Source organism: Talaromyces amestolkiae (genome assembly GCF_001896365.1).
Source record: "Talaromyces amestolkiae strain CIB chromosome Unknown scaffold12.1, whole genome shotgun sequence".
Taxonomy (NCBI): Eukaryota; Fungi; Ascomycota; class Eurotiomycetes; order Eurotiales; family Trichocomaceae; genus Talaromyces; species Talaromyces amestolkiae.
In genome coordinates this window covers 439,008-466,709 of record NW_024468048.1, presented here as the reverse complement: position 1 = coordinate 466,709, position 27,702 = coordinate 439,008, and the positions used below count along the sequence as shown (strand labels likewise).

The following is a 27,702-nucleotide window of genomic DNA, read 5'->3' as shown; positions in this document are numbered from 1 at the left end:
TAAATACGCGCGAGTGAGAGAGTCTCGATTGTAAAGGATATTAGCCAATAAATGGTAGTGGTAATATTCATGCAAGGATGAGCGCTTAGCGAGTCTCTCTGATATGCTACCGTTTTCAGGGTACTGGAATTATCACAGTAGTTCGGGCGCCTTATCCACCTACACGATTATTGGCCAATGACAGCCCATCAACAAATTGTCTAGCGACGACAAATATGCTCCAATCACCGCACGCACATCTCATACCCCGCTCGATACGCATTCCAACTACTGTGTAGTACAGTACTACAGAGGAGAAGCAGTCAAAACTTTCTGCTAATCGCTAAATAAGTATGAAGACTTCTCAGATTTCCCATTTTTTGCTGGCCGAAAATTAAGAGAAGAACCATTTCTCCTTTGCAAAACCACGAATACCTGTGGCATTGATTCAAATGTCGTCTTTTCTGCTTATTTTCAAGTATGACTGATAGCGACATGGATGGAAGCATGACTCACAATCGCGAGGAAGACCCTACGCCCACGACTTCTTCTGGCAACGAGCCAAATAGGAATGTTTTCGAAGATGTTCGCGGAGATGAAGATGCCTTACAGTTTATTGGATCCACAAATCAATATACTACAACCGCGAAAGCGATACATGCGAAGTCACGCGCAACACAATGTTTTGGAGACATGGCCGATTCTACTTTCCAACGAGTCTCCTCGGACCGCAGCGGAAGGATAGAGCGAGATGAACTTCTATCACCTGATTCTAAGCCTATAAAACGTGGGCCGGGACAAAGATTGGGTCGAGGTGATCAGACCTTGGACAGCGAGAAGAAATCTTCAGATCTTCTGAATTAGTGCAAGCAGCAGACCAGCCGTCAGGCTGAGCGAGTGTGAAATTGGGTTTTACTATTCGAGAGTTGTTGACGGCGATTCTCGCGCAACGAGGCAAACAACTTGTCACTCAAAGTCGGGTAACGTAAGATTCAATTATACGTAATATGAAGTTCATGGAAACCTATTGCTGCTTGTATCTGTAGTTCCCTGTAATTAATGTAATTAAGCTAGTGGGATAGTTGATTCACCCACTACTAGATAGTTATACAGGTGAAAGTATTCCTTTGATTCTTCTAGTCTAGGTGATCATACTATATCAAATATGGACAGAAGTATAGCATTAATAACTCTTCATTTACAATTTTCTACTTTTCTTTATTAGGAGGTTTAACTTAGTATAATAATATACTTACAATAATAACTTTTTCTTATATAGAAATCAGTATAGTTTATGGGAGTCCCATGGAATGCCCAGGGGGAATATGTGTATATCTCGGTCCCGCGGACGTGGGATTTTTTTCTTAATTTCCATGGCACTGGGACTAAAGTTTTTTCAGTCCCATGGGACTTGCAGAGGTTTAATCCGAAGAATAGATAACTTTCGTTCTTAAAATCTGTAATCGGAGAAAGCTTTAATTAGGAAGTGATTTAGTGATTATCGGGCATGTCGTTCGTCGTCTCGCAGATACCGATATAGCTCTTGTGAACCTTCGCGATGATATCAAATTCGAAAACCATACATTTCAGACTGTTGACGAGCCCGATGGAGTGTTGCTGAAGGAAATCAGAGATCCCTTCGAGCTAAACCTATATGATATACTCTTGATGGAAAATAGCTTCGCTGGAGTAATCGACGCACAATACCTCGGGGCGAAGATGAGACGTGTTACTCCATCCGACGCCACGGAACACGGACGAGTAGAGTAACTTTAGACATGGTATAGACAAGATAGTGAAAATTTCCAATTGCAGGAAGCCGATCTTCTGCAAACTTATTTCGGCGACTGGCCGCCTAAACACTGGCTCGTTTCTGATGCCGACCAAGCCGCCAATAGAAACAATACCGATTAGCTGCTACGATACACTTGAAGTAGCCTTTGGTCGCCTGCGATAGAGGAAAGCAGGAGAAAACGGCTCTCGAGCCTTTCAAGAGATCAAAGCCTGGCGAGTTGTGTACGTATCAAGAACTCTATTAGGCTTGCAAACTATTCTATCGAAGAGAAATACTAACAAATTTGTGTCTACTGATTACACGAGAGCATTTGATCATGGACCTTGGACTAAATCCGACTTCTGGGTTTGATCACGACTTTCGAAACCTCAAACTATCTGGCATGCAAAGGAACATCCACATATTATGCTTACCATCAGTCATAGATACCCACACGACAATGCCTGTCTGTTCATCAGTGAAATCCAAATCACTCTCTCGCTAATGTTTGCTCAACTCTTGGATCATGACCTCGCCAACCACAATATCAATGCTGGATGGTATTCTCCTTCACCGTTGACAGACATGGCCGACTCCTGCGGGCGCATATGGAAGGCGACTCTCTCGTTATTCGATCAAGCAATTTCTATGATATCTGCGCCAAGCAGGATGCTTACCTGGACAAATTCCTTGTGTATATGGCTAGCGATTTGCAGGGAACCACCCAGGTTCGGGAACTACCAGAGTTCAAGACGAGTTTTGGCCGTTAGGAAAGTCTTGGGTATGCGCCAAATAGATGAGATGATATCTCAACAATCGAAGAGGACGTGGACATGGAGGTCTGCGTGCTGGATGGTCATAAGTTCATAGGCCGTCGACTTGACGCTCCGTCTAACCTGGTCGCATATTTTTATGTACTTCATGTTTGCCTGTTTCGCATCGCTCAGCGAGGTGGCTTCGTCTCTCATCTACCCATCCAGACGCATAGGGATATAACCCTCTCACTACTCATTTTGCTATATGTAAAATCCTAGGCTAGCTTTTCTGTGCCTCAAAATACCCATATATCTGCATTACGTGTTTTCTAGTGTATTTTCCTCCCTTCTTATCATTATTTCTTAATTAGGTAACGACGCCCTACACGGCTATTAAAGCTGTGGCTGGCTCCCGCACAAAGCCCACCGTTTGATTCCGTTTCTCTATCGGTAGTTTCTCATCGATAGAGCTCCCATAAAGCGCCAGTATCACAGTTTGAGATCATCCACGGCACTTCCATCAGGGACATCGCGTAACCAGATCTCAACGTTGTCCTCGTCGTGGTAGAAACCCTCATCATCTCCAGCAACTCCACTCATTGCCGCAACCCTTTGAAGATACCACTGCATTTCCAGCAAATCCCAAGTCGGCAATGGGAGTTTTTCTGGGTCAGGGGTGGTCATAGTGATAGAATCACCAGATCTGATTATCTTGGATTGTCCCTTGACCCCCGATGGAATCCTAAGTAAAGGTCCTCCGTTTTTATATGAATCGAGGCCCCGACTAGATTTGGGCTCGTTCATTAGATCCACATTTCCCTCCCATTCCATCTCCCTTTGCCAATGGAATTCAAGTACTAGAGTCTTTTCGTCGGGTTTGTCCACTGGACGTAACGCAAACCGTCCGTTTTTCCATAAATCATGTACTTTGGCTTTGAGACACACCATGTTTTCGCACGTTTCACGGGGGTCCTTCTTATGTCTCGGGTCACGAAAGACCGCATTTTGCTATCTCTGAATACGATCCGGCGTCCAAAAATACGTCAAGACTCTCCAGAATGAGTGGGATCCTGAACGCCCTCTCTTCGAAGCTGCGATCAGGCAATGAGGGTAGATACGGGCAGCCTGCGGTTCTTCTTGTTTTGTCAAAATGCATTGGCCTTGGTCTCGTCTCTTGCACTATTCGAAACTAGCAAAACTCAAATTTGGATTCGTAAGATCATGTACTTCTCTAACTGCTGGGGTTGAGCGATATGTCTTTCTACTGGAAGCAGATTGTGAGCTACCTCGGATACTCAAGCTTAGGAGCCCTAATGAAGAAGTTAGTCTCAAGTCTTGCTGAGTGAGTGAAGGGAAAGAGAACTAACATCTTGCAATAGCGTCCTGGCAACCATTTATGATAAATCCTGCTGCCCCCTGCATCCCAGGGTTGCTTAGGCTAGTCGCCAAGTTGTCCAGTTTAGTGATATCAGCCACCTGGCAGAATGCCCAAAATGACGACGTGACTTGTTCGTCGGGAAGATTTTCTTCTAACTGAGACTTTAAGCGACGTAGAGTCTCTGTCCGAAGAGCTGAACGCTCATTGTAATCCTCGTTGCTCATGTCAGAGGCTGGCATGATGGATGCCATCTCTGGCGCGTATGGCAGACGAGCAATCACCCCAAGAGAAGGAAGAGACTGTCAGCTTAATCCCAAAGTATGAAATAAGGGAATCAGAGATCTCTTCGAGCTAAAGCTATATGATATACTTGTGATGGAAGATAGCTTCAGTAGAGTAATCAACGCACAATACCTCGGGGCGAAGATGAGACGCGTCACTCCATCCGACGCAACGGAACACGTGTGTGTAGAGCAGCTTTGGATATGTTATGGGCAAGATAGTGACAAATTTCTAATTGCGGGAAGCTGTTGGTATGCTATCTATGATCAGGATGGTCATGTGATGGCTTTTATTTTGTTGATGCTGATGCTGGAGTTGGAACTGGAGTCGCAGCTCAGGAGCTGCTTCAGATGGGGTATAGCCTACACCTAAGTATCAAGGAGTAATCGCTTTTTTCTGTCTCGAGCTGAGGGTACACTTGCTCCGTGGACTATATCCTTACATGGCTTGCGGGTAATCATGACTATTTATTAATGAAAGGTTATATTCTATCACTGATAATGCACATATCAACTCAACATTTGACCTATATCTCATACTGTACAATACTGCAAATAACTGTACTCTCCACTTTGGTGTAGAAGATATGAGCATTCGTACTTGAACCTCCTGAGTCCTTCCTCCCTAATATTAACTGAAACTTCCTCCATCAAAGTGACTGAATGTCTCCTGGAGCACCTCTTGTAACTATTCATAATCAAGAATGACAGCAAGCCGATAATGGCAAGATGATATAACCAACATAAGAGGAGAAGTTGCCCGGCCACTGCCTAGCGTTTGTCTTTGTTGCCTAGATAAATAGCCCCTCCCCTGATTGTCCTCTTTGTCTTGCAAATATTTTTCCTTCATGAAATCCTTCACCTTCAGTTCACCTTCTTTCAATCTTTCGCTTCCAGTCCCTATTCTTGCAAACCACAGAACTTTTTCTCGAGGTCTCTTTTGACGATTATTCCCAATCTATGGCTCTCCACCGCCGAAAGCGTTTCAGAACGTGAATCCGAGGTCATTTACAGGCATGTTTTCTTGTACCCCCGTTATTTCTTGATCTCTTCTCTTGCGTTCTGTTAGTTCTGTCCTTGATCTAAACTAACATTTTTTAGTGATTCTTGGATTAGTCCACTGGAAGAATGGCTTCAGCGGTACAAAATAGCGATCATGCATTCACCATAGATGGAAATGCGTATGAGCTGGAAACTGAGTTCAAAGACCGACCCTTCCCCGCTGGTTACCGCTAATGTTACACCCTCGAAACACGTCAACGCCATTTTGAGCTTGGAGAAATACCCTACTCCTATCATCAAAGTTCCTCGCCATAGATGACGACACGCTCGATGAAACCGACGCCGAGAGACTCAACAGAAACATCCAACAACAATGGCCTGCAGTCAAGCATGTTTCCCCCGACAAGCTCAAATTCCTACACAACAGTCTCAAAAGTACCAAACTCAAGATTGGCTTACGCCATGCCTACTTGTTTCTTGCACTTGCATACCCTAACATTGCTGAGGTCGGAGAAGATAGGGTCGACCTGCAAAAGACAAGAAAAAACGTCAAATACATTCTGGGAACTGATATTCGAGTGAAACTCAAATTGTCACCCTCAACAATCAGCAAAATCGCTGACTATGTCAAATCGTTAATGAATCAGGTTGAGGTCCACATGGACAGGGTCAAGGCTACCATGGAGACGTTGTGCGTGCGCCCGACATGGGGCGAACGTCTTGCCTCCTGATGCTTTTTTCAGACAGATCCCACACAGCGTGGATCTGAATGTCCACCGAGCTCTACATGTACAAGCAATATCTTACTGGTCCCATGAGTACCCCAGAGCATATTGTGATGTATTCGGAATCCTCCAAGACCTCTTGCACGATTTGAGTGATCTCTCACACCTTCCAAAGGACGACGACCAATGACACATGGGAGAAGATTCGCGACACGATTTTTGGGAACTGGCTGTTCAACACGTACGCAGTCCCATCAAAACTTTTCATGCTCAACAACACAAAACTTTGGACTAGAATACACCTATGCCCACTTTTGCAGCGAATATATCCAAAGGTGTTTGAAATTAGACTAATTAAAAGAAGAGATACCAAAGACGGCTGTGCGCAAGTTTTTATCTTAAGAATGGGATAGGCGAAAGGATTAAGATTGAGAAGATGAACTAATCTTAGCCAAAGTGGGTATGTTATTCAGAGATTGGTGAGGGTCTGGAGGATTCTGTGGTTTGCCTTGTGGCAATGCATGAAGTCGATTCCAGTCAATCTCATAGAGAGTGGCTTGGTGAGCTTAAAACAACCGAGAATAACAGACTCAAGTCTCCCGGTGAAAGCTTTGATCGACATAATCCGTCACGCAGGAGAAGCTCATCCCAACGAGAAAATCATAGTATTCAGTTATTTCCTAAGATTTCTTGACATCGTCCATCTAGTCATCAAGAACGAGTTTCAAACTGACTGTCTGCGATACGATAGCACTCTCAGCACCGAGCGAAAAGAGGCGGTACAGCAGGCAATTCCGAAGCAACAAGTCCTCAAATTCTTTTGATCACTAGCGGCGCGAGTAGAATAGGCCTCAACCCACAAAGCGCTTCTATCGTTAATAAGACAGAAGTGTGGTGGAATCCCAATGTGGAGCTTCAGGCTTATGCCCGCTGTATACGATAGGGTCAGACCAGGAAAGTCAAGGTGATTCGGATGTTGGGGACCAATAGCGCCATCGATTAAAAATTCTCTAATGTCAGGTGCGCAAAGCAAAGCAGAATAACAGTATTCTGACTGGATTGGTTCGAAGCCATGATACACCTCTCGTGGACTCAGAATATCGGCCTGGTACATGGTACATGCATTCTATCAATGTAAGGATGTCCTCATGCTCAGCACCACAGTTTTCTCGTTCCCTTCTCGAGTTCTATGACTTTATTTGTCTCCCCTGTTTTGCGCGTGTAAATTCAAGTGCCTTTTGTTTCTTTTGTCTCTCGTTCTGCCACTGCGCCTAGAATTTTCCTACCCTTGAGGCTTTCCTTTGTGATGTAGCCTTCGAACCTGAGCAGGGCCATATTAGGAAGCTCTATTCACACAAAGGACTTTGTATAAAGAGCTAGGTGTAGCGAGATTAATTCCTTTTCTCCCTTACTTCCTGCTCATGCTTGATGTTCCTGTAGATGAGCACACTTAGTTGTTTTCCAATGCAAGGTCTTGGCTGTTGTCACATCTATTAGTTGCTACACCTAAGCCTCATACAAATTAAAAAACCCCCCAAAATCAAAGAAACTGAAGCCAACTAGAGGTATATTCGATACCGTGTAGCTTGATGAGCCTATTGGTCACGAACGGTCGAGTCAGCCGATAAGGCTCCCTAGGCGCTTTCGCAAAATGAAATTAAGCTTATTTTCTCTATAGTTTGTTTACTCAATACCGGAGAATCCGATTCAATTTATTATTTTATGATGGCATAAATCTTCAAAATAGTTTATAGGATAAATAAATAACCAAAAAGTGTGCGTCAAGTGAGTATAGCCTGCACGGAGAAGGACGGTATACTAAACTCGTCAAATTATCTGTCGAGTGATCCACCTCATAGCTAGCCCTCTCCTGGCAAAAAAAAAACTGGTCATAGACCAGACGGCCTATGTTGTTCCTCGGGGAGTGAGCAGACATTGTTCCGTATATTGTGCGCACTCAAGCTACAACTTCGGATGCTCCTCCTCGACTTGTTTGATCAGCTGTGTAGCTATGGCGAGTACTGCTTCAAGATTCTGCCCGCTACGAATCGCATCAACAACCTTCGATCTCCTATTTTTGCAATAACCATCCACACGTAGGCCCTCCAGCAAAAGTTCGACCCGGGAATGGATTCGTTGAAGTTCAGCGTCGATGCAAGTAGCCTTTTCATCCGATTTTGGCTCATTATTATCGTTATTATTGTTGTCTCCGCGAATGGGCATGCCTTTCGAATCACATCCGCTCGAATTGCGGCGTTCGTTTGACTGTTTTAAAGAAACAACCCAGTTGGTTGATATACGTCTTTTCAACTTCGATCGTAGCAAGTTCAGCGACGTACCTTGACTACCAGCCCACCAGCCAAAGGGTTGTTTGAGCTCGTCGAGACTTCGGCATTAGCCATTGTGTGTACGCGGAATACTCTTCGTGATGTGCGAGATGGGAGGTGAAAGATTTGATCCTAATGACACCCAGCAGGTTGTTGATCCCTTCTTGATTCATTCAGGTCAATATATGTGCGGTCGGACGCAGATGCTTCTGGGAACACACTAGCGCATCAACGTGGCAAATACCCTTCAGGATAAACATCTTTTCGTGTACAAGTCTTTTACATGAGAAATGGCTAGTGACCAAATTTATTTTCGAGCTATTGGCATTATCCGGAGACGCAGAGATTCAAGGAAATCCAAGAGATCCCTGGAAGTTAGGAGTGATTTCCATGACGTTGCAGGGCACGCTAATTGGGAAGAAAAAAGAAATCCCTAAAGCTGCCTCATGCAGTACATCTCATTTCAAAATGGAAAACGCCATGGCTTTGCTGTAGAGAATGCATGATTGGCGGAAGTGCGTCTCCGTCCCACTTTTTCTTGGTGGGTGATGGAACGATCCAACGATACGATCAAAATTTCACCACACTGGTTGTGCTCTGTACGCATGTGCATGGGATATTCCACCCGACCAATGAAAGGCATACTCCTCTTTGCAAATTGGAGATATCATCTGTCGAATTCGACTCTGATCCATAGGATAGGTGCGGGCTTAGGCTGACCCTGATATATCCACTAGCTATATGCCCAAATGCCTGGAGAGGTGGAGGCATAGTCACTCAATTCCAGATCTTATTTGGCGATCCTGATGCGGCTAGGACCGAAATGGAACATGTCGACCGGGTTAGGGCCTGGAAAATATTTCCAGAGTACGCGCTATCAAAGTGGAGTTCGTGGCTTGTATGAAGAGATTACTAGTACGTACTATTTACCGTATTTTAGTACAAAACATAATATCCCATCTACGCACCACGCGACATACATAGTAAGATATTTACATTGAGACTACATAGTAGCCACCGCGCACCCCCCCTATTCTGGCCAAGTTATTTATTTGATAAGCCAGGGTTACCTACAGTTCAGCGCGAAAAGTATACTCTACATTCTAGTAGTTTCTATGGCACTTGGACTACGTTGCGGCCGCACTTCATCCTCCCCGGCCAAGATCAAGGAAAATACGTGTGCAGAGGTCATTATAGTGAGATCTAGTTGACTCCAAAAAAGGTCAATCGACCACCTAAATCCTTGTGACATCCCTCACGGGCCTTTCCTGATAGTTCGAAGATGGCAGAGCAACAAAGGACGGCTCGCGCTGCTCCGACTCGTGCCAGGGCCTCAGCAAAACCATCGATTGTCGCGTGCAAGTCGTGCAAGACACATAAGTGGAAGGTTTGTTGTCAAACAAAAGCCATAACACGTCTTTTTTCAAGCCCACTGTAGCACGCTTGTATGCTAAGATGTGCCGCAGTGTTCGGGGACAGCACCGTGTGACAGGTGCAAAGTCAGAAACTTAGAATGCCAAATCGACCCGTCAGCCGACCAAAGACGAAAGAGCAACCGAAAATGAAAGATAGGGGATATGGAATCGGACCAAGCTTTGCTTCTAGATCTAATAAAAGCAATAAGACGAGATGAGAACAAATATGTGATGGAACTGGTGAACCTCATTCGCGGTGGCACTGAGCTGGAAGAGGTTCGGGAATATTTGGACGATAAAATCCGACGTTCGCAGCTTGAGCGCACACCGGAGTTGATAGAAGTCTATGGCGAAGTCCGTAGACTGGAAAAGGAGTCGCAACGCAAGAGTCTTCTAGATGTGAAAAGGCTCACTGATATCCCGATTTTTTCTGTTCCAGCGAAGCCCTGGACCACCGTCACTGATGATGACAATTTCGTGTCACATCTGATCTCACTATGGTTCACTTGGGACTGGCTGTTTTCTAGTCCCGTTGATGCGGACCTTTTTCTGAAGGACATGGAATCCGGTAACCTTGATTCCGAGTTTTGTTCTCCATTTCTAGTCAATGCTATTCTTGCGCAGGCTTGTGTAAGTGATAAGACCTGTCGTTCGCAAGCAATTGGGGGAAAGGCTTGCTGATATATGAGCAATCAAGTTCTATTCCGACTACCCCGAAACCTACGCGGTCGTTGGCAGCGACTCTATCAAGGGTCAACACTTCTGGAACGAGGCTAAGAGGATACTGGACGCTGAGGAGGGACATGTGAGTTTCACTACCGCCCAGGGAACTGTTGTGATGTTTGTTTGGTGAGCAGTCCCTCACTATCATATGGCTTTATTATACAATTTTAACCAGTTACCCTACAGCGCCTGCACGATGGGTAAGGACAGACTGGGATGGGGATACGCAATGCAGGCAACGGATCAGATTCACACATTACGATCAAACCAGACATGCCTGAGTTCAAAATCCAGCCTGTCCGCTGGCGATTTTGCCAAAGCCATGGATCGTCTAGAGCTGGGTTCCTTTATAGTCATGAGGTAAATCTTATTTAGCTTTTTGGAAATCCTTCCAAGTGTTACGGGAGAGATATGGAACACTAATAATATCTAGTACTTCAGCTCTAGCGCTACACAAGTCAAACGGAATTCTGCGGCCAAAGGGACTTCGACTACCCGAACATGAATCTAAAAACGATCAATGGTCACCTTACCCTAAGTATGGAGAGTCGCTGCCTGCCCACACAATATGCAATATAAACCAACAAGCAAAAATCAGCGAAGTGGCTTGGGAAGCAGTGACTCTTTTCTGTAGTGATGAGAAAATTCCACGTGCTGACCTTGAGGAGACAGTGCTTGGATGGTACGATCGACTTCTCGAGTGGGCAAAATGTTTACCTGAGTGCATGAATGTTGAGAAAACTTCATTACCTAGTGTGGTGACCCTTCAGTGAGTCCTATATACTTCACCATCCGTCCCTATACACATACCGCGTCCTGACAATTTTTTTTAATTTAGTATGTACTATCATGCAGTCATCGTAACGATATGGGCACGTCTCAAAGAAGCTCCAAGAGACGCCCAGAGTTCAAGCGTGGAGAGATCGAAGCGAGCAAGAGAAATCTGCCTTTCCTCTTCTCACAAAATTGCCGAACTAGCTAGCATCCAAAAGTCACGTTGGGGCTTTGAAGATATGTCCGGCAACACTATACAATGGGTCTGCGTTGCGATGTTTATCCTGATGGAGGACTTTGAGAACCCAGGTAGCCAATCCGACTTTCTGATATTAGCCAAGGCGGCTACATCCTTTGCCAAAAGGTGGCCACTTCAAAAAGGCATGTTCCGACTCGTTCAACTCAGCACCCAGAGAACAGTCAAAGAAATACCTTCAGACATTCGGCGATTCTTCAAAGATTTCGAGTCGAAATACTGGAAACCCGAAGACGTACAAAAGTTTAGTAGTCGCTACCCTAATTTTGGTGCTATCATCAGGCAGCAGGATGATTACATACCGGATGATATGGAGTTGGATAAGTTTTTGGAGAAGTGGGATTCTTTAACCCTTGATGGGGGTAAATAGTGAAAGTATTCCAAGAACTATATTGGACATCGCAGAAAGAGAACAAACAGATATCCCCAGCGGGCTCGTACTAGAAGAAATGCATTGCCCATTTTAAAATTTGCTCTCGCTCAAGTCGCCGATGACATTGAAACTCAAAGCGAGGGTGAATCTTCGATACTGAGTGATGTTTACTGATTCGCAGTTGAGACATGAGTGAATATAGGTGAAATCGACCACAATCATCCACAAAGCCCTGAGACAACTAACCGAAGATTCTATAGATAATATTATCATAAGGGCACTACATGAGTTCTCTTGAAGTACTACTCTTCCGAACTCTCACACACAATGGTATCTAGATATCTAGAGATATCAACATCAAAAGATTTGCTCCTTCCTATGATCGAAGAGATTCGCAACAGTCCACCTGGTAAAAAGAATGTATCTAAATATTCTCAAGAAATATACTCAGTTTACACCCCTTCTCTTGTATCCACAGTATACTGCAAAAAAACCGTATCAACCCTAGATATCGATCATCGTCAATACAACGTCCCACCAGAAGTCCTAAGTAGCAACATGATAACTCACCATCGCCCCTTCTTGAACCCAATCTTCTCCAACCTCCCTCTCTCCACGAACCCGCGCTCAACATACCACTTCCTCAACTTATCCCCTTCGTCCGGTCCATCCGAATCAACAGCCATAACAGCCAATACATTCCTTACAGATATATCAAGCCCATTCTCCTCAGCAACGGCTTTCGTCGCAGTCTCATCGACGATTCCGCCAATCTCATACCCGCGATGGAGCACCGACTCGGCAGCCTTGAGGATAGCGGCAAGAAGCCTTGAGCCTACGGACCTTGATTGATGAGACGGATGTACGAAGAGAGTTAGTTCGACTGTTGGTGCGTAGGAGAGCATTTCGCCACGATAAGGGGAAAGGTATGCATATCCAAGCACGAGGTCGTTGGACTCATCCCCGTCTTCGTTCTTTTGTTTGAGGCTTGAGTCGATGGCGACAAGGTATGGTAAGCGTCGCGCTTTGATGTCGTTGAATTTGCTCAGAAGGGTAGATGGTGGTGGTGGGGTTTGCCTGAATGTGAGGACGGTGTTGAGGATGTAGTGCGTGTTTATGGCAAGGATTTGGCCGAGGTCGGATGGGGTTGCGTCGCGGATGATGTATGTAGTCATTTTTCTTGGTATATCTGGATAGTATTATGGCCCGATCTGTGATGGTTGAGAGACCGGAGTGGGAGTTTCTTCTAGTAAATTGAAGTGAATTTTGTCTCACAATATGTGCGCAGGTGGGGTTTGATAACTACCTAGACACAAAATGGATAACCTCAACGAACAGGAGGCTCATACTCCAATTCAAAGCTTACTTGATACAGGAACAAAGAGTGCCGTATATGTACGTCCACAGATTACTTACATAGTTCAAAACTCTTGGATTAAATCTATAGCTCAATAAGAATCCCACTTCAGATAAACATAATTATTCGATTTTCTTGCGTCCAGGGAGAGATTGAGTCTCCTCTACTAAAGGAAGTTCGATTGACATGTCGTTTAAATACACTCCGTCGATACTCGTCGACAAAATTGAGAATCGACTAATCGAGCCAGCCCATGAGAGAACGCATTCTAAAGCGGTCTTAGGCATCTATTTCTGTATTTCGAGGGCTAGTTAAGCCAAGAATCGTCCAGCTCTCCCAAGTCCATCAATTCTCCCCCTGCAAGCAAAGCATCGTCACCTTCCAGATCATTCTTCTCCAAAAATAGATCATCAAAGCTTGATTCACCTGGCGCCATCAAGTCATCGTGACCGCCATTTCCATGTTCCCCTAATTTTGGTAGATCAAAGTTGAAGCTATCGCCGCCATTATTTGAAGCGTAGCTCTCAAGACCCGGAAGTAGCGAGCTTATAGCATTGGCATCATTATCGTTGTTTGCATCTCCGCCCAATGCAGAATTCGCATTGCCAAAGTCTGCCCCTGCAAGGAAATTCTGATCTCCAATCTCGTCATTAGTGAAGTTGAAGCTTAAATCAAAATCATTCGGAGCTTGGCTTGTTGTTGCAAGCATTTGATCGAAATTCATCTCGTCTCCCATGCTGACTGGCAATTGTTGAATGTTTTTGTCGGCCGCTTCATCCATTTTTAAAGCTGCAATAGGTTCCGCTGTGGTGGTTGCAGTAACGGGTTCGGTGCTGGCTATCGCTTGTTCATTGAAAATACCGGAGTCCGGTATTGCCGCAGGCTCTGTTTTGATAGGGTTTTCTATCGGCTCTGTCTTCTCAACAGTCTCTTGAATCTGCTCGCCCACAGTCGGAGCGGCTGCTTCTGGCATGGCGATATCTTCGGTTGGCGGAGGTGCAGAAGCAGTGGCAGGTGCTGGCTCGGGTTGTGGCTTTGGCGCCAGCCTCCTCGCAGTAACATTTTCATAGTCCTTTTCCAAGAATGCTTTTGCAATAAACTGTTCCAGCATAAGTACAACCCCAGATTTCATGCAAAAGAGACTTACAATCTGTTCAGTCAGTGTGTCCAAGGCCGTCTGGAACCTCTGATATGAGGCAGGAATGGACGCCTTGAGCTGTGCGCGGCTTTGCAAAGACCCGGAGCTTTTGAAGAAGCGTCCAGTGTCAATCAGCTATCCCTAGTTAGCACACCGCGCGTTCGTATGCGTCTAAGCAGTGACATACTGTTTGGTTGACTGCATCTGATAAGATTGCAAGAGACTCTGCAGTTGCTGCAGACCGTGGGGTGGCCATTATGGCGGCTGATAGTTGACGCAGTCACAGCGAGTCGCAACTGCCGTCGCTCCTGCGGTCTAAATACTTGCACCGGAAAACCTTACCGGCTGTGAAGAGATAATGTAAGGAGGCGGCTTGGCTGAACGACTGGTTGTAAGTCCGTAAGCGATGGGGCGGCGGAGATAAGAATGCTAGAGCTTGTGTAGCACAGCCGACTTCTCTGCTCAGTCTGGAAGCTGATAAGAATGGGTGGCACGTAATCGTTGACTGTCAAAAACACGTGAATTCCGAGCACCTTCGACGTGACCTGAGAATTTCCGAGTCGAACGATATTCGGTTTTCCCTCTGCATATATCTCTGTACAGGCAATAATTCAGCAGTCGCACCGCCCAGACTTATCTCAGCGCAGCTAGCCGTGTGTCCCAGCAAAGAGAAGAGCAAATGTGTGACAGTGGTGCAAGGTTGAAGTTCTACTCCGGATCCCGAGAGAGGAACTTTGACAGAAGCCGTAGCTAACTTACAAAGGGGATCACACGCGCTAAGCCTCTTCTGGCTAGCGGCCCCCCTCCTTCCCCCCAAGCGGCAAGAGGCTCTTTGCCCGTCCAAACTTCGATCGTTCCTTCCCTCCAGTCAAGTCGCTTGTTTATTGATTCCCATTGTTGTTGCTTGTCGTCGTCTCATACCTGCAAAGTCTTTATTGATTCACTTGTTCGACTCTTTCGACGGTGTTCGCTTGTTGCTTCTTGCGGCCTTGTGCACTTGCTCTTCCTCTTTTCTTTTTTCTGCTAGTGCGGGTGCTTAATTTTCCCTATTTTCTTTTCGCTGTGGCCGCGTCGTCGTTGTTTCTCCTCTTACGTCCGTTCGACCTCGAAGCGCACCACTTCCCAATCTATCGTTTCGTCTCTGGCATTCTCTCTCGCATCGAGCAGATCGCTGAATCAATTCGCACCGCTTGACATTGCTAGCGGACGGCTTATAGAGCTCTTGGATATTTAGTTCTAATTACTCGGTGCCTTAGGTATGTAATTACGTACCCCCCGAACCCCATCTGTTGAACATCTGTCGAACCAGCCGCCACGCTTCGTTACTCTGTGCCTGAGCCTTCTCATTCGCCCCTGTCCACAATTTTCACTCGCTCTTGTCACATCATATGTCCTTTTTGTTTCTTGTTCGGGTCTCTACGATTGTGCCTGAAGACCCACTCACTTACTGTTTCTTATTGTCTCCGTACTAAGATTTACCCAGACCCTGATACAGACAATCAACGCTTCCATTCCAGCCCACCACTCCTTTCGCCATGGCAGAAAACGCGCCGCCTACGAGCTCGTCCACTCTTCCCCCTCCCCCTCAACCCTCCGCCGGAGCACCAGGCCAGCCTCCATTCGACTCCGCCCAAGGAAACGGTCAGGGGACAGGTGCTCACATGCCTCCTTCGCTGCCGCCCGTGGTGATCCCACAAAAAACAAATCCGATTCCCACAGCCATCACTTCTCCCATGTCCGGGCAGATGATGTCGCCTACCAGCACAGGCGGCTTTGTGCGTCGGGCAGCGCCTGAGCCAAACAAAAGAGCTCTTTACATCGGCGGCTTGGATGCTCGTGTCACCGAAGACATTCTGAAGCAGATCTTTGAGACCACCGGCCACGTGCAGAGTGTCAAAATTATCCCAGACAAGAATGTGAGTATTTAAGCTGTCACTTTCACATTCCTGCTATGTTTCCGCGACTCCATCTGTCAACGTTTCTCTCAGTTCTCTCGTCTTCAATCTCCAAATTTCATCCTTAGGCTAACATCTTCAGCAACAGTTCCAGAGCAAAGGCATGAACTACGGCTTTGTCGAGTACGACGACCCCGGCGCAGCTGAAAGAGCCATGCAGACCCTCAACGGCCGTCGCATTCACCAATCCGTGAGTACCGAGTTCAGATATCGATCATGAAAGTGTAAATACTCATTTTGTTAGGAAATCCGCGTGAACTGGGCCTACCAGTCCAACACCACCCACAAGGAGGACACATCGAACCATTTCCACATCTTCGTCGGCGATTTGAGCAATGAAGTTAACGATGAAGTTTTGCTACAAGCTTTCTCCGCCTTTGGTTCGGTTTCGGAAGCTCGTGTCATGTGGGATATGAAGACTGGCCGCTCTCGAGGATATGGATTCGTCGCATTCCGCGAATTCGAGGACGCCGAGAAAGCTTTGAAGTCGATGGACCGTGAATGGCTAGGCTCGCGAGCCATTCGCTGCAACTGGGCCAACCAAAAGGGACAGCCTTCAATTTCGCAGCAGCAGGCTATGGCTGCGATGGGTATGACCCCAACTGCACCATTCGGCCACCATCACTTCCCGACCCATGGTGCCAACAGCTACGACATGGTCGTCGGTCAGACCCCTCAGTGGCAAACCACCTGCTATGTTGGAAATCTTACTCCTTACACAACCCAGACCGACCTCGTCCCATTGTTCCAGAATTTTGGCTATGTTGTTGAAACCCGTTTGCAGGCAGACCGTGGATTCGCTTTCTTGAAGATGGACACTCATGAAAATGCAGCCATGGCCATCTGCCAGCTCAATGGATATCAGGTCAATGGTCGTCCACTCAAGTGCAGCGTAAGTTGGAATGTGCAATGTAATGGATTTTAAGCTAACGGAATATAGTGGGGCAAGGATCGTCCACCTACCGGTCAGTTTGACGGCTACCAAGCTCAGCAAGGTGGCCCCGGCTTCAACGCATCCCCTTACTTCCCGCAGTATGGAGTGCCAGGAGGTCCGATGAGTCCTCAAGGTGAGCCCGCTCAGTAGAGTCACCACGGCCAAAGCACGCGTGTATTCTGACAAAATTCAGGTCCTGCTCCGGCTGGCCGTGGTTGGGATCAACAGGGTAACAATTTTTCTGGTGCTGTTCCAGGTCAGGGCTATCAAGGTCCTAGCAACGCGGGCGGTTACGGCCGTGGACAAAACAACGCCGGTAACAACTGGCAGCAGCCTGGCAATAACAACCAGAACAACAACTTCAACCAGGGTGGCTACCAGTCCTGATGTTTTGGTCCCCTAATCTTTGGCTCAATCGATCCTTGCTTGGTGGGTTTTATGTCGCGGTCTTTTTTGCTGTAATGAAAGGCAAATACCCCTTCTTGTTTCTCTTGGTAAATTGATGACTCTGGTTTCTAAATTGTCTGCCTATCTTTGCCTTTATCTCGTCCACGGAATTTCTTTTGCAAGTGATGCCGCAAGCCGTTTTTATTTCTTACATTTGAAGTGAAGATTTTTGCCATCTTTTCATTCAACACAATACCCCAAACCTTCTTGATCCTGAATCTTGAAATGTTATCAATCTCAACTCCCTTCTTGGTCCTTGTAGCGTACGCGCAAATGTCTTGGTTTGTCTTTTTGAGCTTAAGTTGGCTTTGGAAGAAATCGGTGGTGTTCATTTGAGGGAAACAAAAGTTTGTGCTTGTCCATTCGGCTGTCGTGTATTTCCCATATCACCTTCCTCTTACTTTTAAACTTCTTTCTTTCTCTGGTTGAAATTTCGAGTCATATTTTGAATTTTATTTATCTGGTTATACAAATTCCTCCTGTTCCAGATTTCACGTTTGGTGAATTGAGTACATTCGTTTTTTATATTTTATCATGACTCTTATATTTATACCTTTTTATTTCTGCAAGCAAGCAAGCATAAGGGAAACATAGCGACATACCCCATTTATAAAAGTTGGCATATTTCCTTGATGGTGTTTAACCGTATTTTTACCTGTTTGATGATGTCTATAGATTTTAAGACTACCTACCTAGGTACCTTGTTGGGGCCTTTGAGGGCCTATCTGGTTGATATATACCTATGTACTGATATGCTCACTGAGCATAATGTACGCCTTTATAGTGCCTGTTGAATGGTTAACACTGAATGTTCTTCCAATCAAACTAATATTAGGTGGATATCCGGGATCCGTGAAACGGAACGCTGCAAGTGTAAGCTCAATTGAAGCCATATTGGTAGATTTATCATGGGTTGAATTATTTGCCATTTTTTCGCGTTTTGAAGAAATACCAGGTGGGGTTAGTCATCAGGTGGTGAGGGAAGGTAACAAATTCCATTTCAGACGCTCCTTGCTCCGCTCGGAGCCAGCGTATTTTCCGTTCCAGGACTAAAACTGGCACATTTCTGAGTAGGGCAGGGAGCGTCTTTGTTGAGATAATGGGATTCACGTCCTCTTGCCTCAAAGAGTTATCGCGCTACTCGTACGAATAGAGACAGTCTCAGGCCAAACTGGTTGAGTATCTATAGGCAGAATGTGAGGACGGCCCCTCTCACACTTGAGTGTGGTATTTAATACAGGTCTCTGAACAGAATTCGCTATACCAGTCACAATCTCAATGAGATTCAAAAGGCATGGAATCAAAACGAGAAGCTTCAATTTCCTTTCAAGCTCCCACAAATTCGTGTATAGCGTGCAAGCATGGCAAAAGAAGGTGTGACCGGGCCTTACCCAGTTGCTCTACCTGCTCCCGGTAATTTAACCCGACCACACCTTTTACCCTTGTCTTTTCATTATCGTGCTGATTTTGGATTTCTTGCTGCATCGCTAGGGTTGGTCGTCTTTGCATCTACGACGGAGATTCTTCAGTAGATCTGGCAAGTCAACATGTCTCGGTATCTCCTCTCAATGAGTCTCGTACAGGCAAGTTGTGCTTTGTACATTGAAACAAGTATTGACTATTTCCATCTTTAGATTCCTCAACGATCAAGCGCTGATGTTCACATGCGAACAGAGGCTCTTGTGATTCTCGGGTCACCGGATCGTGTGCATGAAATGTCCAGTATATATTTTGCTTCAACCCATTATAAACTGCCTATAATATCACAGGAAAGATTCTACAAACGCCTACCCAGTTTATTTGTCTCGGGGAGTGCAGACTTCATTGTTTTATGCTTGTGTATTCACCTTGTCCAGCAGACCCCTTCACTATCTACAGAGACTATGGTGTCCTCACTCTATACGACTGTCAAGACCAGCATTAGTCTGCTTGAAGCTACTGGCTGCAATTCGCTGGATACAATTCAATGTCGGCTCCTCCTTGTCCTCTATGAGATGGGGCATGGAATTTATCCCGCTGCTTCCATATCTATTGGAGCATGTGCGAGAGCAGCTCGCAATTTGGGTCTCCACCCTGGTAGTTCGGAAGCGGCGGAGCCTACCTCGATGGAGGTCATCGAGGAAGAGAGAAGAAGGACGTGGTGGGCGGTGCATAATCTCGATAGGTATGGGTTTTAACACAGTTTCATGCGTCAGCGCCCGCAAGACTTCCTTGTAGTCCTGAGCATCCTCTACACCCACATCTATAATATAATTTTGGAAGTGTATTGCACCTGACATCTGATGGAAGATTCATCAACCTCTACGGCGGCGACGCTGTTTTCGCCACCGAAGATGCGAACATAGAAGACCCCCTTCCAGCTGAAGATGGGTCGTGGTCGCAAAATGTGAGTCCGGCTTCTCTATTATGTCATAGCCATTCTGATCAAATTTACTGATCATGTTGAGGTAGGCTTTGCCGGATACCGTCAGGGCAAATCTGTCTACTCCTGCCGCCTTCAAAGTAGGCCAGTTTGCACGAGAATGCCAGGTCTCACATCTTGTTGGGCGCGTTGTTCGACACGTCTTTAACCCTATCTCCGATGCCAACTTTCATGAATATGAGGCCGCGCAACTTGAGCGCACGTTGATGTCGCTTGTACCTCTTCTGACTGAGGAAGAACTCAAGTTCAGAAACTACTGCGGGGCCTTGGCAATGTGCATAAGGTGCTGCTTCATCCACCATGTCTACCGAATTTCAAGGCGTTCTAGTCAGACTCATTACTAACATCTTCAAGTTCCCTTTTCACACTATACACGTCTCCCATACTCCGCTCGAAGAACCGCGACTTCGACGAATCTCGTACCTTACCCGCTATAGACGCCCTATCTACGAGGGTAGCCGAGCTTTCGGAACACCTTCTCGCAATTGCTCAGGATGAGACAAATAAAATGACATTATCGCCCTACCTTCCTTATGTCTTGTACCAAACGGTGGTAGTGCAGAACCGGCTGTGGAAGCAGAAGAATGACGTTACGTATAAACAACGGGCAGAGACGATAGCAACGATTCTCAAATGCTTTAGTAAGCGATGGCATGTTACAGGTCAGTGTGATCCTTGCCGGATGATCATTAATCGATTCAACTTCCAACTGACTTCCCAATGGAGGAAATTAGAAAGATATTTAGCCGCACTAACCTCTAGCAAGCCTTCCATAACACTTCCACCTCAGGGTTTCTATATCACCGGCAAAGGTTGGCGCGGAATTGATCCGATATGAATGCTAGGCAATGCGTCAAATTCGTGAGGTTCGAAAACTATTGGAGGTTTTAAATCTGTCACCTTTGTGATGGTGGATACAAGGATATAGAGCATGGGTTTTTGTACAAATGGTCGCGTACTGTAAGCTCGCACTGAGGAGGATCAAATGGCATATATCCGCACAGTGCAGTCTAACACATCTACCATGGCACACGCTGGAATCACCCCGAGATCCCTATAGCTCGATGAGCTAATAGTTAAACTCGATACCATTGTTTTTCACAGCTTGTCCTGTACATAAAAGACCCCCAATGTGTTTTGAGAAGACACTACTTTCGAATATATGGCGTCGCTCCTGCTTCTCGGATAAAGATGACTGCTGAGTACGGCCTCTCAGTTTTCCTCCATATTATTAGACGGACCCCCTCTACAGGACCTCAATACATTGCTTACACCGTTTACGTCCATCAGTTTTGGGAATCCCACCAGCTGACAGATTCATGATCGATTTGCCTGTTTTGCGGCCCATTAATCAGATTATCAAAGCTATCCTCTCCCCACACGGACCTCCCCAAAAGCAATCATGGCGAACGTTTGCTCCATTTTCGAATAGCTGGTCCCAACCAATACAGACAATACGGGATCAACACCAGAAGACCCCCCGATGCATTCTAGAATGATTCAGGGTCCAATTCACACCCAGTTTCCTATACATTGGTATGCCGACTATAACCATGCCCCCAACGGCGAGGTACCGGTTTAAAGTGATAAGTACTAGCCCACCAGCAGCGTATCGTTTATAGGTATGGATGATGTATTGATAGCTGCTGATGAAAATGCACAGCACCTCAAAGCCGAGAAGAGCTGACGCAACGATAGCTGACCATGATGATATAGATTCTCTAGTCGTCCAAGCCATCCACAGCATTACAATCGAGCACTAGGCCCAACACAGGAATATGTTAGGGATCCATAAGCCCAGATGAAAAGACCCTTCAAGTATTGACTAATCGTGAGCCCATGCCGGCATTCTCCTCGAAAATCCATATTCCTCGTACGAAGTTGAACCGTACAATTTTGGCAACATAACCCTAAGAGTGCCGTAGCCGTCTGAGTGGTTGTTATTCTTCAAATTTGCTGCTTCAAAAGTTGGTGTCGGAGCTCGAAATGGCTATAATCTGCGCCGAAAATTCTCCGAGGATTGGCTCTGGTTTAAGTCCAATCTGCTTGACATGAAATCCTAAGTTACAAATGATCTTACAAGGAAAGGCTCATTGAACACGTCAATCATACAATACTTATTTGACTAATACTAGTGAAATGGGGTGGAGGTGGGTGCGGTTTAGCGTGCGGTTTAGTGTGCGCTCTAGCGCAGGATTTAGCGTACGGTTATAGTGCGGGTTAGAGTGCGGTGTAGTGTACAGTTTAGATGTGGGCTGATATATAGAGCCATTATTACGGGATTGAAACGCGTACAACTGGAGGTATGAATTATCAGAAGATATATATAGATATATGTTGTGTACCATACTATCATTCGTTGACACATATACCACAGCGAACTATGGCACCAGGAGTCGATTCTGTGTTTTGGAGGTAATCATGGGTGTGCTTGTATGTAAGATGGAGGAAGCAAGGGAAAGGAGACGAATTCTCATTGAGTGATTGATATGAACGACCAGTACATGTCTTTAATCCTGCGTAACCAAAGGATGCTCATGCAATTAATCATTGGACAACTTGCTTCAACACGCCCGTATCCGTGTCATGTATCCATCCAGTCACCCTAACCTTTTTCATTGCCAGTGGGTGATGCCGCAAGTAAGCCACGTCCTCTTTCAAGGATTCTTCTAGATCCGCAATAGGAAATACCTCAAAATTATCCAGGTCCTCAGTCGAATTGGCGAGGCCCAAATTCTTCTTGATGATTCCATGAGCCATTTCAGTTGTGACGCCCAACAAGCCACACTTTGTATGCTTAATAATGTAAATATCTTCTGCGCCGAGAACATGAGTTGTCAGAAGCGCAGAGCGGGCACCGTCACGAGCAGAGGCACCTGCGTTACGGACAATAGTCGTGTCACCAAGCTTGAATCCGTATGCAGCTGCGGGATCTAGGCGGCAGTCCATACATGTAACTGTAGTAAAGAATATTGTCAGCGGTGAAGCTTTACGTCCAAACAGAATGTGGAGCTTACTGATCACCAATTTATTTGCCGGTTGAATATTAAGGCCAGCGGAGTTGTATGCATTGGCATATCTGCTGTTGGCTTCGAGAATATGCTGTTCCAAGGCAGTCGACATTTTGAATCATAGAGGAAGGGTCAGATAACGGATGGCTGTCTGAAAAGTTACTTATGGTGCTTGAAAGGATATATTCTTTCAAGCAGAAAACAGGAATGGATGGAAGACAATGCAGATTATATACTTTTCCACAGGTGTAAGGCGCTAGTATTTCTTCCCAAGTAGGAAGGAGTTGACGTTAACAAATGCACGACCTTTAAAGATCAGAATATTACAAATCACTCTATCATAATTGTTCAAAATTACAAATTATCCTAAGAATATTTCATCGAAAAACGCCAAAAGCAGGTCTGTGCCCAGCACACTCACTTCTCACATGGCCCATGAATGATGATCATATTTTCCGCCACTTAGATCATTTTCAGATCCAGCATCGGACTATAAATAAGGTCCCTTCTCCCAAGTAAAAAGTTCGGATTTTCCCAATTGAAGTATCTTGTTCTATTCACATTTTTACTGCACTATTTCCCACAGAAAACATGCCCACAACTCAGATCAAGACAATTTCTCTGTCTAAGAGCGGAGTACGCATTTTCTATCGCGAACAAAGCCCAGAAAATGCACTGATCCCAGAGAAAATAATTCTCCTTCTCCATGGCTTCCCATCTTCATCTCACCAGTACCGAAATCTGATTCCATTGCTCGCCAGTAGATACCGTGTTGTTGCTCCTGACTTGCCTGGTTTCGGGTTCACTGAAGCCCCCTCAAGCTTCAAATACACGTTTGAGACACTGGCCAATACCATAGCGGAATTCTTGGACGAGCTTTCTATTTCGAAATTCTCCATCTACATATTTGACTATGGCGCGCCAGTGGGCCTCCGTCTCGCACTGGAACGCCCGAACGACATTGAAGCGATTATTTCGCAGAACGGAAATGCCTATATTGAAGGCTTCGGAGATGTCTGGGGTCCCATTCAGGAATTCTGGGCAAGCAAAAACAACGCCGAGGATCGATCCAAGGTAGCAACGGCAATGCTCAACTTTGAGATCACCAAGTTTCAGTACGAGAATGGGACCCCAAAGACAAAGGTTATTGCTCCCGAGTCATATACGCTAGACTATGCACTGCTTGAGCGGCCTGGCAACAAGGAGATCCAGCTAGATCTCTTTATGGACTACAAGAATAATGTAACACTATACGACAAGTTTCAAGAATACTTCCGGGCATCTCAAGTTCCATTGCTGGCAATCTGGGGCAAGAACGATGTCTTCTTCATCCCCCCCGGTGCCGAAGCATTCAGGAGGGACTTGCCTGATGCAACGGTTAGACTTCTTGATGCGGGCCATTTTGCTGTTGAGAGCGATACGGAAGCCATTTCTCAAGAAGTGATGGAGTTTTTGAGCTAGGTCTATGGTTAATGTCGCGACTGCCGCCACTGATCCTGTCTGTATTGAGGTAGCGTTGAACATAAGTACCAGTTGCAATACCTGATATCGCAAATAAATGATAGTTACGTGTACATTCACGCAGGAAAATAGAAATAGCAGCCTGTTTTTTATGTATTTTGGCTGGTAAAGACCTCGGTTTCAGGGTTCACTGGCCGAGTTTCTCAACGTTAAGCCGCATGCTAACCCGTAGGTACCTAAACCATGCGCTTCAGTTACGCCACACCTGGTAGCAAGTAATCACTTGTAAGCTAAACTGCATGCTAATGCGCGATCATGCTGGGATTGCTTACGTACATGATAATGGATTAATCTCTAGCGGAGTAACTGGAACCGCGCATATAATGCCACATCATTCTATGTGCTGACGGCGTGGTCATCCGGTTGAATGGCATTTCTAATCATGCCGCTCCAAGACGAAGCGTAGAGTTGGAATTCTCCGGAGCGGCTGAAAGTAATCTATATTTTCGAAGTCATAGGCCGTTTTATACATCTTCCCAGGTTGAATAGCAACCCATAGGTCCCGCAATCCTCGCATCTCACTGAATCTTTGAGCCACGGGATACCAATACTCATCGACATATGCCTGCACTGCGATCTGAGAGCCGTAATCAAACCACACAAAGCTGACCCAGTCAAAGTAGATAGAGCGAACGAAAATATCGGTTCCCGAACGAAGACTCAAATCTAGAAATTGCCGTAGAGCTTTCAAATCATCAATGTGGAACACAGCGTTTGAATACAGAACGTCGAGAGACTCGTCATACCTGTCATGAAAAATCAGTGAGTGTTTTCGTTCTTCCATTAGCTGCGGGTGTTGTAAATTGACAGGCTTACGTTTGATGGCAAGCGAGTAAAATAGACATGGCGTCAATATTAGATCTCAAAGTCGCCTGAAAGCCCGTGCAGGACGACGGAGCAGTGGCTTGCAAGCGCTGCTCGCCAACATGCTGCTCGCCCAGGGGCTTAATATAAGGCGGAGGGATGCTACTTATTTGGCACATGATCCCATCTCGGAAGAAGTAATGGTAATATATTAATCTTCGAATTTCCAGTGGCAGTTCACGCAAAGGAAAAGTCACAGTATCCATTGTGTTTTCCTCAGTCGAGAGCGTGCTTCGTTACCCGATATAGCAAGCGAGTCCGCCTTGAAGGCTATGATATATTAAGGACGAAAGATTATTGATCTGAGAATGGAGGAGGCAGATTGAAGGAAGTGGAATCGATGGTCGAAGATGGGAAAATGAGATATGTACGGCCAAAAGAAGTAGTCTTCACGATCTGTCTCTTGGACTATAACAGGGAACGACATAATCAGATCGACGGGCTTAAGTACTTGACTCGCTGCACTGCCCGATGTCGGATTATTATGCAAATCACATTTCGCAGTTATGGTCTGAGGACCTTTGGAGATGCATATAATTACGTACATTTTCGCTTACTCAGACGGCTCTCATGATTTCATCCCCGAGGTTTCTTTTCCCACCGAACCTGACTTGATACGTGTGGAACTACAATCCGCCCTCCTATCAAACTTTGATCTATATTTCCTACTGTTTTGCAGCCTTCTGCAGCTTCTCAATCCATTCCAACGTATATGCACTGTCTGCAAATTCTATTATCTCATCAATAGAAGTCCCATTTCTATCAAGCCTCAATATCCAAATATACTCGTTTTCATATCTTCCCAGATCCGTCTCGCACGTCGACTCGAGATAAAGGACCACCTTGCGAGAAATCTCTTCAACGATAGGCTCATAGTCTGGTTTGAAATGGAGTTCGAACCCCCGCATGACCGACATCAAGTTTCTTGCCCATGCCGAGTACTCGGCGTTCGTTAGAGCCGGATAATTCAGTGATCCGGGTCTAAGCCGGTGGAGACATGTAGGACTGCGATATGCGACCATAGACTCTGGTGTAAATTCGTTGAAGGCATTGAGAAATTTCCGTGTCGTTTGAAGCATTCTTTCGCGGAGGGAAAAACTTGAGTGCTCATCCATGTTCAATGCTAAAAGTAGCTCGAAACAGATCCCGGAGATCAGTTAATAACGGTGTGAATTCACCTCGGGCCTATAAGTGTTGATAAATAGACAAGATCACGTGTACCTAGGGCTGCGAGGCAGTCATCAGGAATCAACTGAATGAGCTGTCAAAATAAGCATAAGATATTAGACACTGAGTTTTCCAGTGGGAAATATGTCTTACATGTATTCTCTTCTTGTACGCTCAATACCAAGGCATAGGTATATGTTATTTCTATCCTAGTACTGACTGCCTTATTCACGTGGAGATTGTTATTGGTCATGGAAATAGACAGTTATCATGATTACGCAGTGACAACTCCCAGACATTGCCCTTATGCTGGTGGTCTGATTTAGGGAGAGTAATGTACTGCTGTCAACTATATCCTACATATTAAAGGAATCAATGTGATAGTAGGCCTAGCATGGTTTAGTGTGCAATTTAGTTTGCGGTTTAGTGTGCGGTTTAGTTTGACGTTTAGTGTGTGGTTTAGTGTGGGTCTAATAGTAATGTGTGTGTACAGAGTAGTACAGAGCTTACTACTCCGTAGTATTTCATTATATAATTTATTACAGTTTAGTATGTGACTTACAGTATAGTTTAATGTGCGGTTTAACGTGCGGTGTAGTGTGCAACTTAGGTATGATATGGGTTAGTCTATAGATTCCCCAGTACAGAAATTGAACAAGTACTACTGGAAAGGGGGACTGCTCGAAGATATGTACGTATCTTCTAAGGGCACATATTAGCAAGTTGCGAGATAAGATCAGGATCCTGTCTCCATTCTGTACCTAGGTTTTTAACCCCCTCTTCGTATTCTCAATTGCATGTGCTGCGCACGTCAATCTGCATAATGCACAAGATTCAGCTTGCCTGACTTGATGTCATAAATGTAACCCTTTGCGTGGTCTTTAATTTCCTGCCTAATAAGAGGTTGGGATCTCAGAAACTTCAGATCCTCTCGTACACTTTCCTCAAGCCTATGAGCCGTTGCGGTTCATAATATATGCGACGTTGTTGAGTGTCTGGTTCTTTCGTAGTATGTTACAGGAAAGGCATATTCACATATCAGATGTTTGGCTGATTTCATGAACAGTCTGCAATTCAGGCTATTTTTTTGACAGGCACGATTCTTCAAAATCGAAATACGCCAA

The 27,702-nt window shown here is 45.5% G+C and overlaps 9 protein-coding genes across 9 annotated transcripts; 4 read left to right on the top strand and 5 right to left on the bottom strand.

Moving 5' to 3' along the window:
• Positions 1-2,997: 2,997 nt before the first annotated feature.
• Positions 2,998-4,125, bottom strand: BHQ10_006476 (uncharacterized protein; the record flags this gene model as incomplete). The annotated part of the gene is made up of 3 exons (XM_040879066.1): positions 2,998-3,392; positions 3,795-3,818; positions 3,876-4,125. The coding sequence occupies 3 exons, from the start codon at positions 4,123-4,125 to the stop codon at positions 2,998-3,000; spliced, it is 669 nt and encodes a 222-aa protein (XP_040734980.1).
• Positions 4,126-9,798: 5,673 nt separating this feature from the next.
• Positions 9,799-11,759, top strand: BHQ10_006475 (uncharacterized protein; the record flags this gene model as incomplete). Its single annotated transcript, XM_040879065.1, has 6 exons — positions 9,799-10,266; positions 10,334-10,485; positions 10,546-10,719; positions 10,793-10,897; positions 10,994-11,128; positions 11,198-11,759. 6 exons carry the CDS (start codon positions 9,799-9,801, stop codon positions 11,757-11,759), a joined length of 1,596 nt encoding a protein of 531 aa, XP_040734979.1.
• A 455-nt stretch (positions 11,760-12,214) lies between these two features.
• On the bottom strand, positions 12,215-12,937 carry BHQ10_006474 (uncharacterized protein; the record flags this gene model as incomplete). Its single annotated transcript, XM_040879064.1, has 2 exons — positions 12,215-12,266; positions 12,333-12,937. 2 exons carry the CDS (start codon positions 12,935-12,937, stop codon positions 12,215-12,217), a joined length of 657 nt encoding a protein of 218 aa, XP_040734978.1.
• Positions 12,938-13,426: 489 nt separating this feature from the next.
• Positions 13,427-14,513, bottom strand: BHQ10_006473 (uncharacterized protein; the record flags this gene model as incomplete). Its single annotated transcript, XM_040879063.1, has 3 exons — positions 13,427-14,218; positions 14,267-14,392; positions 14,445-14,513. 3 exons carry the CDS (start codon positions 14,511-14,513, stop codon positions 13,427-13,429), a joined length of 987 nt encoding a protein of 328 aa, XP_040734977.1.
• Positions 14,514-15,792: 1,279 nt separating this feature from the next.
• Positions 15,793-17,533, top strand: BHQ10_006472 (uncharacterized protein; the record flags this gene model as incomplete). Its single annotated transcript, XM_040879062.1, has 5 exons — positions 15,793-16,173; positions 16,295-16,402; positions 16,457-17,104; positions 17,153-17,279; positions 17,340-17,533. 5 exons carry the CDS (start codon positions 15,793-15,795, stop codon positions 17,531-17,533), a joined length of 1,458 nt encoding a protein of 485 aa, XP_040734976.1.
• A 1,943-nt stretch (positions 17,534-19,476) lies between these two features.
• BHQ10_006471 (uncharacterized protein) lies at positions 19,477-20,749 on the top strand (the record flags this gene model as incomplete). The annotated part of the gene is made up of 5 exons (XM_040879061.1): positions 19,477-19,757; positions 19,883-19,979; positions 20,045-20,298; positions 20,370-20,677; positions 20,742-20,749. The coding sequence occupies 5 exons, from the start codon at positions 19,477-19,479 to the stop codon at positions 20,747-20,749; spliced, it is 948 nt and encodes a 315-aa protein (XP_040734975.1).
• A 1,813-nt stretch (positions 20,750-22,562) lies between these two features.
• BHQ10_006470 (uncharacterized protein) lies at positions 22,563-23,138 on the bottom strand (the record flags this gene model as incomplete). The annotated part of the gene is made up of 1 exon (XM_040879060.1): positions 22,563-23,138. The coding sequence occupies one exon, from the start codon at positions 23,136-23,138 to the stop codon at positions 22,563-22,565; it is 576 nt and encodes a 191-aa protein (XP_040734974.1).
• A 479-nt stretch (positions 23,139-23,617) lies between these two features.
• On the top strand, positions 23,618-24,487 carry BHQ10_006469 (uncharacterized protein; the record flags this gene model as incomplete). The annotated part of the gene is made up of 1 exon (XM_040879058.1): positions 23,618-24,487. The coding sequence occupies one exon, from the start codon at positions 23,618-23,620 to the stop codon at positions 24,485-24,487; it is 870 nt and encodes a 289-aa protein (XP_040734973.1).
• Positions 24,488-24,923: 436 nt separating this feature from the next.
• Positions 24,924-25,617, bottom strand: BHQ10_006468 (uncharacterized protein; the record flags this gene model as incomplete). The annotated part of the gene is made up of 2 exons (XM_040879057.1): positions 24,924-25,293; positions 25,364-25,617. The coding sequence occupies 2 exons, from the start codon at positions 25,615-25,617 to the stop codon at positions 24,924-24,926; spliced, it is 624 nt and encodes a 207-aa protein (XP_040734972.1).
• Positions 25,618-27,702: the final 2,085 nt, after the last annotated feature.